General features: G+C 36.2%; 1 protein-coding gene across 1 annotated transcript; it reads left to right on the forward strand.

The window, feature by feature from the left end:
* Positions 1 to 284: 284 nt before the first annotated feature.
* Positions 285 to 12657, forward strand: LOC144434366 (uncharacterized). Its single transcript, XM_078122817.1, has 16 exons — positions 285 to 400; positions 1041 to 1180; positions 1397 to 1471; positions 2016 to 2136; positions 2362 to 2554; positions 4813 to 4952; positions 5719 to 5936; positions 6742 to 6865; positions 7231 to 7315; positions 7931 to 7963; positions 8718 to 8945; positions 9436 to 9483; positions 9990 to 10145; positions 10548 to 10627; positions 11554 to 11728; positions 12595 to 12657. Exons 1-16 carry the CDS (start codon positions 285 to 287, stop codon positions 12655 to 12657), a joined length of 1995 nt encoding a protein of 664 aa, XP_077978943.1.
* The last annotated feature ends 1509 nt before the right edge of the window (positions 12658 to 14166 follow it).

Below are 14166 nucleotides of genomic sequence, written 5' to 3' on the forward strand. Positions count from 1 at the left end.
CTCAAATCAATGAAAACTTGTTTGAATAAAATGACGTTAACGGAATAAAAGCGTGGACTCCATCTAAAAACTACACATGAATGGTTAAAATTATTTTGTAACTCCGAAAATACAAAATACCTCATATCAGCTAACATAAGAATAATACTATGCCATGACCTCATAACCTCGTCACATATATCGCGCCCTCTTTCAGCGCACATAAAGATCTTTTGTCTATCAGTTTCACCCGCCATTTTGAACTGTTCAGAGCAAATCTTTGGTTACAGACAAGTGTATCGGTGATGTTAGCTTCACTAACCCACGCATTGAGAAACATCACACAATTCTTTGTTGGTGATAGCATAGGTAACCATCAAAGAAAGTCATTGAAGAGATCAAGAACTCCAGATAGTGAGAGGTACGTAAAAACGTAATATATCTAGCTCTCTAGAGTACGAGTGTACAGTACAGCAACACTTGCGTCTCAGCTCACTCGAACGACAACGTGATGTATTGAGTCCCACTATGTAGGTACATGACCATGCTGACACGTTTCTTACCGTGGCTGCAGGCCGAGTAGACTCTATACAATAGGGCTATAATACTGTCGCTATTGCAAGACTTGAAGTTGTGTACATGTGGTAGCGTAAATTAATGAAACAGTGCACCGTGGATCCTGGCGTGGCCATGCATGGCGTACACTGCTTCCTTCGTTTTAGATTGATAATTTGATATAGATATATAAACACTAGATGTGATCATGATATATCGTACAATGCATATTGTACAATACAATTCGTATTTACAATGCAACCCGATGGCTTATTCGAAGTACAATGTACTAGTATTCACCTTTCAGTTTTACATACAATGTCAACATAGTGGGTCTAATATTATGCATTGGCATACAAGATCACATTCAGCAATCTTATAGTCTTTTGATTATTTATAATTTGTACGGTAAATTTTTCCCTGGTACAGTCTCAAAATGTGGTTATTTGTTGTACAACATTATATATTTTCATATAAAATTTGAACAATTTTTTTTATTTCAACAGTGATATTGAAATAGTTGAAGAACGTTTTGGAGGACCTCGCAAGAAACACAGAAGAAATGATGAACGAACTATAGTTTTTGGTGAGAACCTAATCCTTAGATACTTTGCAGTCATTGCTACACCAGTAATTCTACAGAGATGTCAGTCTGTGTCTGTATGTGAATCGTTGTGAAATTTTATAAATTGTAGAGGTGTAACATTTAGGAATTATTCAAAATCGTTACTGATATCATACATATATTACTGTACAAGACACATGAAACAAGACAGTAGTACATTAAACTTGTAAAGGGAAGACCAGTGTTATAGAGTGAAATTTTAAAGTTATAATGTGTTTTGTGTTTCATTTTTTTTAGCACATAGACAAACTATGGATGGCCAAAGGAAGGAGAATGGATCATCCAATCCAACCAGAAAATTACAAATGCATGGTAAGATCACTCGTGAAGTTAGTATAAATTTTCCACTTCTTTCATCCTTTGGTCTTCAAGTTGTTCATAAAATCTACATTTTGGCTCTACCCCATACCCCATGACTTGTAGATACCCCTCAATAGACCCAAGTCAGTTCTGAATCACTCATGATGCAAGTACAATGTAAAATAGTGTTCTCCCCTGGGTAGATTGCAAGGATGGAGACTAATTTGCATAATACTTTACATATCAATAGTGTGACAATTTGCATAATAAACTTCAACTTTTGAAATGTACTCTGACCTGTTTATACTAGTTAATACATACCAGTACACACGTGGACATTGGCATCAGTGGTGGCAAGGATGGTGTTAGCTATAGTCTATGCTTTCTCTATAGTGGGGAGAACAAAGCACAACAAAACCTGGCAAGCATGATAGCTGGGTTGGCAAGGATGGTGTTAGCACTATGCTTTCTCTATAGTGGGAAGAACAGCGAAACAACTACAAATATACAAGTTAGGTATTTGTAATAATTTCAGAATGTTATTTATTTTTGAAAGATTCTGCACGGAAAGGAAGTGAAAAGGTTCACCACCAATATGAAGACAAAATAAAGAAAACATACAGAAATGAGGAGAGTGAGTCAGGTAACAGACTCACAGCCAACCCATATCAATCAAGGTATGTATTCTTTATCATATCAAATATTGTATTACCGGAAAAATTTTCTTTTAAAGGAAATATTTCACTTTACTATTACTGTGATCAAAAGATATCTGTAAAATTGTTTCTATAAGTTATCACTAACAGATATTCATATCTTTGACATGCAATGGCCGATTTCTAGCAAACCTGGCACAAAGGTGGTTATTTACGAATATGTTTGTTGTGCAGTTTGTTGTCTAGGAGTAGCAGTAGAGGAAACAGTGACACCAGTGGAATTTTTCCATCATATACCAAACAACATGACACATCAGTGGCATCAAAGCTATTCCCTGGACATTTATTAGGCACAGTGGGAAGGAGCAAGCCAATGTCATCCCTAGCCAGACCTAGACAGTATGCTATCACCAGACCTAAAATGTATGGAGTGGAACAGGTACAGTACATGGATTAAAATAGTAGTAAATACACTCGCGTGTAAAGACACTAACTTTTCTTCAATGATATTGCTCTTTTGAGTAGTCATGAATTGAACCTCCATGTACCAGGTACCCGTTTCCAAGGCAACATAAACTAAGAAAATTCAATGATTGTGTTATTAGTCATATTGAATACGCCGTATTCCGGTTATCGAAGAAGCCCTGAAAAGATAAAAGATATGATTGTTTGGCCACTAGGGGCGCTGTTTTAGAACCGGAAGTGAGGGCCAGAATTGTAGCGCATTGTTGCAAAGCACAGAGTCTATAGGCATCGTAACCACTGACTAAAGATTTTCTGTCATTCCCGGTAACTTTACGCTATAATATTGCATTATCGCCCATCAAATAACGAAATAGCAAATTAACCTCTTGTTCTCCTAATATTTCGCGTAAGTTTGGCTCTGCAATTCGACCGTGAGGAAAACCCAAAAGTAGCAACATTTTGAAACGGGTAGTACACTGACATCTCACTCACGTTTTTAGTGTGACATCGTCCATTTGCGTTACCGTTGGAGAAATTGTAGCGATTGCTTCCAGTCAAACATCGGAACGGAAAAAGGTACAAAAACAGAGGAAAGAACCCTCAAAATCACAATATACGCTACAGTTATTGCAGCTTGTATAAAACCAATCTGATTAAAATCCGATGTAGATGTCGGCTAATCGTTCATTGCTATTTTACTTTCGTTATTGTGCCTGAATTGACCTTCGTGGTACATGTTTGATCGCCTCCTCTACCGATCAGGACAAAAACGTAAACATGTACCACGAAGGTCAATTCAGGCAAAATAACGAAGGTAAAATAGCAATGAACGATTAGCCGACATCTACATCGGATTTTAATCAGATCGGTATAAGGTATGGTATGATGAGTGAACCACGTAAACGTTACATGGAAGGCCGATTCATTGAAGGGGTGGGCGGTGTGGTACATCAATCACAATAACAATATTTATGATTCGTTGCCGACTTCAATGGGGTTTTTTATACACTGATGGTCCTGAATGAAGAATAGCAAGCTAACCAAAGTGTGATAGTAAAGATGAGTATATCAATACAAATATGTTTATGCCAACTTATAACCAGTACATGAAATGTTTTTTTTTCCGGACAAAGTTTTATGATTTCACCCGTGGTGCTACACCACTGTTCTAATAAACAAGAAAGGCCTAAGTATGCGGCGACATCAGTTACAATATAAACATGTGGCTTGGTAATTTATTGTCGACCGAACTCTCAATATTGCAATGACTGTAGCTGGAAGCTGTTCAATCTGATTAAAATCCTATGTAGATGTCGGCTAATCGTTCATTACTATTTTACCTTCGTTATTTTGCCTGATATTATTTTTCTTGGTACATGTTTATATTTTTTAGCCTGATCGTAGAGGAGGCGATCAGGCAAGCTAAAAAATGTAAACATGTACCAAGAAGGTCAATTCAGGCAAAATAACGAAGGTAAAATAGCAATGAACGATCAGCCAACATCTACATCGGATTTTAATCAGATTGGAAGCTGTTGTCAGATTTGTAATTTTCTAATCGTTCTTTTGTCAAGCAACAGACACCAGTAAGGTAAAGAAATATGTTTATCATGTCTACATCGGGTATATTTCGAAGGTCCTCCGTCCAACTTTCAATGTTTCCGCTGTCGATTAGTTCTATCTTTTGATGCTTGACATCCACTATTCGTCTCCTCTTCCGTTCTCTCAGAAAATTATCATTTTCTAGTGTTTCAAGACCAAGGTTGACAGCATTTCTGGCGATATCTAGTAGATTTAGAAGTAGTAATTTTCCACTCTTTTATGAATGCACGGAGTTCTTTTACGCCCATTTTGTTGACAGCTTCATACATCGCCATACTATTAGATGCCATGACGAAAATTCTGGCCCTCACTTTGTCAGATATGGTGCGCCCTCTCGCGATACTTTCCTGCGAAACAACCGGAAGTTCGATAACCGGAATACGCCGTATTGCATCATAATTTCATGACAATCATTTGATTCCTTTGTTGACATAAAACTTATTGTATGTATTGTTAGTTCTCTGTAGAGGCTACATTCAGTAGAGATGACATTATACCAGCATTTGCTTATACTTAGAGTACATTATTTCACATCACTGTAGTATGTATATATGTTCAGAGGAAAAGACTGTATACACGAATACAGTGTATTTATCTAAACTTGCTGTGTACTGTTTTGCTTCACTGTAGAGCATGCGTTTAGAGGAGAAGGCATTATACCAGAATTTACTTATGCAATATACAGATGCTTACAGACATGCCCCCAAATCTATAGATACTCCCAGGAGTCAAGAACAACCAACTCAAGCCCACAATCTTGACCAAACAAGGTGAGAACAACTCTCAATACAAGCAACAAAATTTTAACACCATAAGATTAAGGATTCAATTTGTTGGTGGACTTCCACTACACACACTACATTACTGTAGGCACGCATGAGAGTAAGTCAACCCGTCTAGTGTGACATGAAATCCTGTTTCAGTTACGAAGAATTTGGTATTATTTAGTGCATGTGAATGACTGACAACTATGGATACTGTCACCCAGTGGTCAGTGTCGACAATATTGTTTTCACTCTGTGACGTACAGAGACTTAGACTGTTTCTCAACTAATGAGACCATTGTAGTTACATGTCACAGATTTATCATGTAAATGCATGAAATTTGTGCTTCTACAAATTCCATATGTTGAGAATGTTTGTATCGCTGCTTGAAAGAATAGACATCTTGAATAATGAAGGCATTGTGACTGAGATCCTCTATGTCAACTTTCTTGAAGTAATATCATCGAAACTCATGTGTTATAACTAAGATGTTTATCTCTCCATCAACTGCCTTGAAGGAAAGTCATCAAAACTCGTATATCTTAGATCACCCTCAAACGGTTAAAATCTGTTATTATCCAGCAGCAAATGGACCAATCACAGAGTTCCTTTTATATTCTCAATGTTGACTGCTTCTCTAACATGCCTGCATCTGTCATGGATTTTGACTTTGAAAGGTGCTATGACATACAGACGTTGGCGCTCTTCAAAATATTCTCCGTTGTAAAGACGTGTTTTTCACCATTTGATTTTTTTCTCTTTTTACCAAAGAATTGAAACAGAACTTGGTAGTTTTATTGAGAAGCCAACATATACAGCAGAGAGAAGAGTTCCACATAGACAAAAAGTAGAAGCACATGTCATTCCGTCAACAGAGAAGGAAAGAAGTTTAGGTAGAATAGAAGATAGATTTTACCAACCATTGTGTACACCATATACTGGTTCTACCAGGTCTGTCCTCAAGAAAATAGACACTCCAGCTCAGCCAGGTATGTAGTTGTATATCAGGTCTGTATATATGAAAATAGACACTCCAGCTCAGCCAGGTAGGTTACTGTATATCAGGTCTGTCCTCAAGAAAATAGACACTCCAGCTCAGCCAGGTAGGTTACTGTATATCAGGTCTGTATATATGAAAATAGACACTCCAGCTCAGCCAGGTAGGTTGCTGTATATCAGGTCTGTCCTCAAGAAAATAGACACTCCTGCTCAGCCAGGTAGGTTGCTGTAGGTTAAGTTAAGTCCCCTTTGCTGGGTATACCTATTGGTTCCCATCATCTATATCAATTGAATCAAAGTCTGCTCCATTCAAACCTGTCACAAATGTGACATACTATAGAGGGTATGTGTGAATCACTTTGTCTTGCATCCATATTAAATTAGACAAAAACCAAGTATGTATAATGCTAGCTCAGGATTCTTATCATGCACAGGGACTCTAATTAAGTGTCTACAACCATATGCAACATGTACCGGTAGTATTAGATATGAGCTTTCTATATGTAACATTCAACTTGACCTTTGAGGACACAGTGACAAAGGTCATTGTTTTGATACGACAGACAGTGTGTGTGTGTGTGTGTGTATGTGTGTGTGTGTGTGTTTGTGTGTGTGTTTGTGCGTGTGCGTGTGTGTGTGTGTGCGTGTGTGCATGCGTGCATGCGTGCATGTGTTTCATTTTTTGAACACACAGGTGACTGTACTTCATACCTGTACATTAGTTAATCATCCCTAAAAATTACACATGCTTAGATTTCCCGACCATTGTAATGATAATACAATTCTCATTTACAGATTTCGAAGGAGCGAGTCCACAAAGTATGAGTCCACGTGAAGTCAGCCTATCAGATACCTTGTCCAGAAGTTCAGTTATTAATAAATTTTCAAAGTATTGCTCTGAGGACTGGATAAAACAATTGTAAGTTTCATGTATGTTCACCTTTGACCTGTATTCTGTCACTCAACAAATTTGAGTAATCGGTGTCAGGTATTCTGATAATCATGTGGCTATATACTGCATGATATTTTCAAGTTGGGTACAACTATACCATGTAATCAAATATTAGTCCTCAATATTTTTTGTCATTCAGCCAAGTAAGATATGAGTGACCTAAGGGGCCTTGCCACTATGAGTTGGTAGACGAGTAGTGACAAAACTTTAGGTCATAGTTGTTTTCCGGCAGAATGAAGAAACTATATATAGGAGAGCCCACTACTCCATAATACCATGTAAGAAACTCTTTAAAATTAAATATGTTTTACATCAATAATTTCTCTCTACAGAAAATCCAAATATGAAGCCTCTGAAAGGGAAAAACTTCGTCAAATTGAAGAAGTAAAAGTAAAACTTCGGATCTATCAAGAAAGGGTAAGATGATAGCACTTAAGATATCCCATTTACCATACACAATTAACTGTAAACTTCATTTGATTATACTGTTTACTGGAGAAATGTCAATTACTGATGCCAAAGCCAGCTTCTGCAAAATGTGATGTTCCGAAATGTAAACTTTACCAGTAATGTCTGTGTGTAGTGTGAATTGGATAAGTTTAATCACAGTGTCATGCATATAAATACATCATATGATGAATCAACATAAATGGGTTTCAACTACTTGGGCATGTGGCAAAATTCTTGTGAAATTGTATTGACTAAAACAAACTTTAAATGTACAGCTTTCTTGTCCAGACATTGGTGGGATCAATTAATCTAAAACACATCACCAGAAATAATGATTAGTTTTTATATTTTTACTTCATTCCTTCACCCTTAGTCTTTGCTTACTAAAACATGCAAATTTATTTTCTTCATTTTGCATTTAAAGATTTCAACTTAAGAACAAAATGTGACCAACTCTTAATTTTGAATTGTGATGGAACTGTATCAGTTATCATGCATTCAAGTAATTTTACCCCAGTAGACAAAGATAAGCTTGCTAATTTAGTTAGTTCTCACATATTGATACATATCCTTTTTTCACAGCGTGCTGAACATGAAGCCAGGCTTGAAGAACAGGTAGGTGCAATAAACTTGTAAACATGGCTCTGACTTTTAGTATATGCAAGATCAGAGACAAGACGGATGATGTATAGCTTAGGAGGACCAGCTATGTTGCAGATCCTATTAGCTAAGTGTTACTTTAAAAATACTATATTTTGACATTCAAATATATATATATATATATATATATATATATATATATATATATATATATATATGATTTGGATCAGAAACATGAAGTGTATTTGTGAGAAGAAGCCAGGTATGATGTAGATCCTCATCACATAAGTTGGACAAAAGATCCTAAAAATTGAATGAACTTTCAAAGAAATTGTAATGATTGGCTAAGTCAGAGATAAAGTGTGTAGCTGAGAAGGAGACAGTTATATGATTGGCTAAGTTAGAGATAAAGTGTGTAGCTGAGAAGGAGACAGTTATATGATTGGCTAAGTTAGAGATAAAGTGTGTAGCTGAGAAGGAGACGGTTATATGACTGACCTCATCGGCTGCTTGAGTAAATATCTCAATTGATGTGATTTGCCAGATCAGACATAGAATGTATATAATATGTTGAGAATGAGATTGCTACGTTACCAATCCCATCAGATAAGTTACAGAAGATCCTAACTTGGGTGAACAGTCTGATTTACTGTGTCAGACAGTCTTAGAATATGTATCACTGCGAAAGAGTCAGCTGTGATGTATATTGTTGGTCACTTAGCTATGTTTAACACAAGATCCTAACTTGAATCAATTTATGATTTGCCAGATCAGAGACAGAATGCATATTGCTGAGAAAGAGCCACCTGTTTTAGAAGATGTTGAAGACACAGATGAAGAAGAAAGTCTACCAGAATTGACAGAAGAAATGGAAAATGAAATAGATAATGCATTTGTTGCCAACCCTAGGGAAGAGATCCTGACAGAAGGTTTTAGATTGTCAATTACTAGGGATGATATACAGACTCTGAGTGGACTAAACTGGTTAAATGATGAGGTATTGTGTACTGTCCTATTTGTGATGTTCACCTGTGTAATCAAATACATGTAATGATTTCCCCATGACATTCTGGAAGCGCTGCACAGATAGCCTTTGAGCTAACCATATATTGGCACAAACCCTTATACTACACAGAGAACATATGGTATACTCAAAAACTCCAGCATGTAACAATCACCCCAATATTTTATCTTTGTTCAGCCCAGTAAATGGGTAACTTAAGGGGTCTTGTCACTATGAGCTGCTTGATGAGTAGTGACAAGGCCCCTTAGGTCACAAGCATTTTGAGCTGAATGATGAAATATATTGGGGAATAGTATATTAATTCCTTGCCTTTTAGTTAGCCTCATCATGTGTACAAGACCCTTGATACATGTGTGTATTGATATAATGATTGTACCAGGATGCCACCACCACCACCACCACCATCACCACAGCAACATACACTTTGATAAAATCGTTTCCTTTTCTGATTTGATTGTTTCAGGTCATAAATTTTTACATGAATTTATTGATGAAAAGAGGCCAAGATGAGGTATGTACATAATGATGATAAATAATATTAGTCTTTATCTAACACTTTCCCATACTGTGCTCAGAGTACTTTATAATTATTACCCCTGTCATGGATCTTTAGTGGAACAATAGCCCTCTATACTTTCTCAACTTTCTGGGGAGCATACAATCAATTGCAGTACCTATACATGCATATGATTAAATATTCACATTGCAAACGCTATCCTATCAGGTTCCCAATTATACAGCTGGGTTGACCGGGGCACAATTGTAGTTAAAATCTTGCCCAAAGAGTTAAGCTATAACCTATTCCGACACAAGGCTTGAACCAACAACATGCAGATTCCAAGCCATGTATAACAGATTGTAGTCCTCCTACTGGACAGTGGGTAGTTACATATTATTCAAGGCTTCCTGTCAGTGTACAACAATACCAATACAGTGCGAATGTCAATCTTTGTCTTCCAGGGCAACCTAACAAGTCCATGCCTTTAATACAAGTTATTCCCTCTCTTTGTCTTCCAGGGCAATCTAAAAGTCCATGCCTTTAATACATTTTTCTATCCTAAATTATGCAAAGATGGCTACTCTTCACTAAGACGCTGGACTAGAAAAGTAGATATATTTGGAATGGACTTAGTTTTTGTACCGGTACATTTAGGAATGCATTGGTGTTTAGCTGTAAGTATTGTACATTTAGGTTTTGTGCCAATGTTGAGTTTTCTCAGTCCAAAAAATATCAGACCATTTTCCTATTGATTTTAAGCCCATGGGAAATCAGTACTATTTGGATTGTTTTCAAAATATCATTGCCACTGAGTTCGCCAATATTTTGTACCTATCTGTAAGTTTGTGTTCCAAATTCATAGTTCCTGTGTCAATAAAAGAACTTCTTGACGTTGAGATTACTTGATATTGTAGTCACTGAACCCTCACAGAAATTGTAGGTACAAGCTCTCTTAGCACTTACATGAATCAAGTTGATAGTCAAAATGTGATCCTTTAATGTGAAAATAAAATTGCCTCGTTTATGCATTCAATCATCATTACATAAAATATAAATGTGTTTTTTTTATCCAACAGGTGATAGACTTTAGGAAAAAATCAATAACATATTATGATTCAATGGGTGGTAACAATATGCAGTGTCTCAATAAACTCAGGTATGTTAACATATTGATGATGCACTGTGGTTTTTAGCCCTGACACACACACATGCTCAAACTGCTGTACAATAGTCACTACCAAGCACAGACCTGTAATGGTACAACCTGTTAAACTTTTGTTAGTTCTCAATTCCTTGCTTCCACTAAATTTATGCTCTCATAATGATCACATCCTACCAGGTACCCATATTGTTGAGTATACAGGGCACTAGTACGGTTCAAAGACTGCTTAAGAACTTATGCCTGTATTTTCTAGAGACGGACACAAAATGCTACTGCAAAAGTTGATGAACTGAACTAGTATGTAAGCAAGCCATGAAGGGCTTTCTTGCTATTGAACAAATGATGTGTTAACCCTGAGTAATGTAACAGGAGTGTTTGGCCACCTTGCAATTATTTTTAAACACCCTCATGGCCTCTTGATGAAAAGTAAAACGAATTTCTGACTACCGGTACTGATATTGGAACAATAACCACTCACAAGTGAAGCTCATATTGTAATACAAAGTCGTACGGTAAGTGTGCATTCTCGCGAGCAGTGCCAGTCTTATGGAACAGTATACCACTTGAACTTCGTTCTTCAGCAACTGTCGATAAATTCAAGAAGGACATCAACACACATCTGTTTGCAAGAGCTTTCTAACTTTTTAGTATAGCGCCATAGAACATTACGTCGTATTGGATTTTGGCGCTACACAAATTCTTTTGATTGATTGATTGATTGATATTTCCTCATCAGCCCTAGTTCCCTAAATAGTCTAAAGATTTGATTTAGCAAAGAGACACTCACATGCCTGTCTATTACTGACATAGCAAACGCTTCAGTTATGACCATAGTATAGAGAATGAGAGAGACTTTCAGAAAGCAAGGGGACCATGAGTGAATTACTTGTGATACAATATCTTAATTTTATTGTTTACAGGGAATACCTAAAAGCAGAGCATTCAGACAAGAAGAAACGAGAGTATGATATCGGTGACTGGCAGCTTGACACAATCAAAGACATCCCACAACAGATGAATGGAAGTGATTGTGGAATGTTTGCTTGTAAATATGCTGAGTACATTTCAAGAGATGTTAACATCTCATTTAGACAGGTATGAAAGACTTGTGTATAAAGTATAACTATGACATATAGGTATCCTGTGGAGTCTGTCAAATACGCTAAGTTAAACCTATTTCCTAGCTTCCTGATGGAAAATTATGATTGCATATATTATTGCGTATTATGTACCCATGCTTACTTGTACTGGTGCATGTGGTCGTTCATTGTACTTGAAAGCGTGTGATCGTACAGTATCATTTACACAGAAATTGCTGTTTCACATCAGCGTATGTAATAATAACAGAACCCCATGCCACATAAGTTCCAGTGTGGGTACTAAGAGGTGTTAGCACACATGCTTACAGTATTTTCTGCTGTACTTTCCCTCACTATGCTCAGAAAATACAGCCATAGAGAACACTGCAACAATGCAAGCACTTATGCAAATACCCTTGAGTACACACACCACACTCACACTCACATGGAATGGGCTTGTGTCATATATTAAATGTATAAGTGTCACTAATGTTAAATTAACATGTAAATTCTTCTCATGATGTTTTTTACTTTCTTTATTGCTGATTGAAGTAGAAATTGGAACTTGTTACCATTGTTGCATAATCCTGATAGCATGACTAAACATTATATTACAATGAGTAACACTGAAGTAAATCACTTTCTCTCAATGTGCTACACTCATTTATAGCATTATACAATATAAATGTATGTTTTATCTCTTCCAAGTGAAAGGCCTTGTGATTTCAGGACGTCTGTTGATTAGAACTGTTGAAATGTCACTTGCAAGAAGTATAACATTTTGTCATCCTTTCAGAAATTAATTTTGTGAACATATTCAGAGATGCTTTTCTTGTTACTATCCAACTACATGGCCTAAATATTACTCTGTTTATATTTCAGGAACACATGCCATATTTCAGACGTCGAATGGTTTGGGAAATACTTCATCAACAGTTAATGTAACCAAGGGAGTCATGAACTTGAAACAGTCACATCACTCACTGTGACAGCATGAATATGAAACAGTATGAGCTGCTTTGCTTTGACCGTAAACTCTACATAGAGTTAATGAACTTGAAAATGACATCACTGAGCATGAAACAGAGTTGCTTTACTTTGACTGTAAAGTTGACAGAGTTTGTAAACTTGAAAGTGATTCATTGCTGTGGAAAATTTAGGGCAACTTTGCTTTGACTATGAACTCTACAGAAATCAGAGAGTTTGTGAACTTGAAATTAAGACAATGTTGTGAACACATAACAGTGTTGCTTTGACAGTGAGCTCTACTACAGTAATCAGACAATTTGTGAACTTGAAACTGACATATGGCACTAAAAATTACAGCAAGGAACACCTTTATTTTGAACATGAAATCTGCACAGAAATGAAGTAGGTTGAAAACTTAGGATAAGAGAACATGGCTGTAAACTAGGAATAAAGAACTGTGCTTGGATCTCTACTGCTGCAGAACTCACAATATTAACGATAAGCTTTGCCATGACATTGAAGCGTATAGAATTCTAAGGGACTGTGAACTTGACATTGAGATGTGACTGAATGAAGGTACAGGTTACAGCTTTGCTTTGCTATTGAAATCTGCCAAAATATGATGAAAACTAAACTCAAAATATATGTAATGTAGAAATCAGTGAAACTGAACCTGACAAAACAGAAATGACTAAATGTTGTGAGCATTACTTTTATATTGAAATACACAAAAATCAAAAGCTTTACCTTGAAATCGCTAAAAATCAATGAAACTCCTAATTTTGATGTAAAGACATAAGACAAGAAACAGTGGAATGATTGCTTTATTTAAAGGAAATAACGTGTAAATATGAAGGTAGAAAAGTATGTTTTGCATTTTATTCTTAATAATTATGTATGTCTATTATTGTGTAAGATTCAACTATTTACTGTGGTCTATATGCTGCTAGGAATATATACCCTTACCACTCATCAACCTCAGCTTTTGGTCAGACTTGTACTTGTACTATATATATAGTAGTTGTTTTTTGTTATTTTTGGAGTAGTATCATTTTTTTATTTCAAAACAGTCAGATAGTACTATTTTTTCCCCAATATTGTCATTATTATAAATATGTCAGTCTTGAGACAGAGAGAGCTTTTGTATTTTCCAAAGAATAAAAGAGAACTAGGCCTTGAATACTTCTGTAACACTGTGTCATACTGCATTGCTAAGGCTGGACTTGGTCTCTCAGACATTACCGGTATACATCATAGTTTTTTATTTTACCATGAAACAAATAAAATATAATTTAAAAAACATGAAATTTAAAGTCTACAATGATGACATCTATTGCAGCTCTCTGCAACTGATGTTTGACATTGTTCATTCATTTCTTGAAAGTTCTGGATAGCAAATCTCTCCCAGAAAAGTTCTGGAAGATCAAATCTCTGCTGGAAATTCCTACTCCCGGAGACTCCAGGGAAATGTAATTTATGAAATGG

Source organism: Glandiceps talaboti, chromosome 4 (genome assembly GCF_964340395.1).
Source record: "Glandiceps talaboti chromosome 4, keGlaTala1.1, whole genome shotgun sequence".
In the NCBI taxonomy this organism is placed as follows: Eukaryota; Metazoa; Hemichordata; class Enteropneusta; family Spengelidae; genus Glandiceps; species Glandiceps talaboti.

Excerpts from the sequence above, each read along its gene's own strand:
- LOC144434366 (XM_078122817.1), top strand. The coding sequence starts at position 285 with ATGTTAGCTTCACTAACCCACGCATTGAGAAACATCACACAATTCTTT. Across the intron at positions 5,937-6,741 it reads AGACACTCCAGCTCAGCCAG|ATTTCGAAGGAGCGAGTCCA; the intron begins GTATGTAGTTGT and ends TCTCATTTACAG. Across the intron at positions 10,146-10,547 it reads GAATGCATTGGTGTTTAGCT|GTGATAGACTTTAGGAAAAA; the intron begins GTAAGTATTGTA and ends TTTATCCAACAG.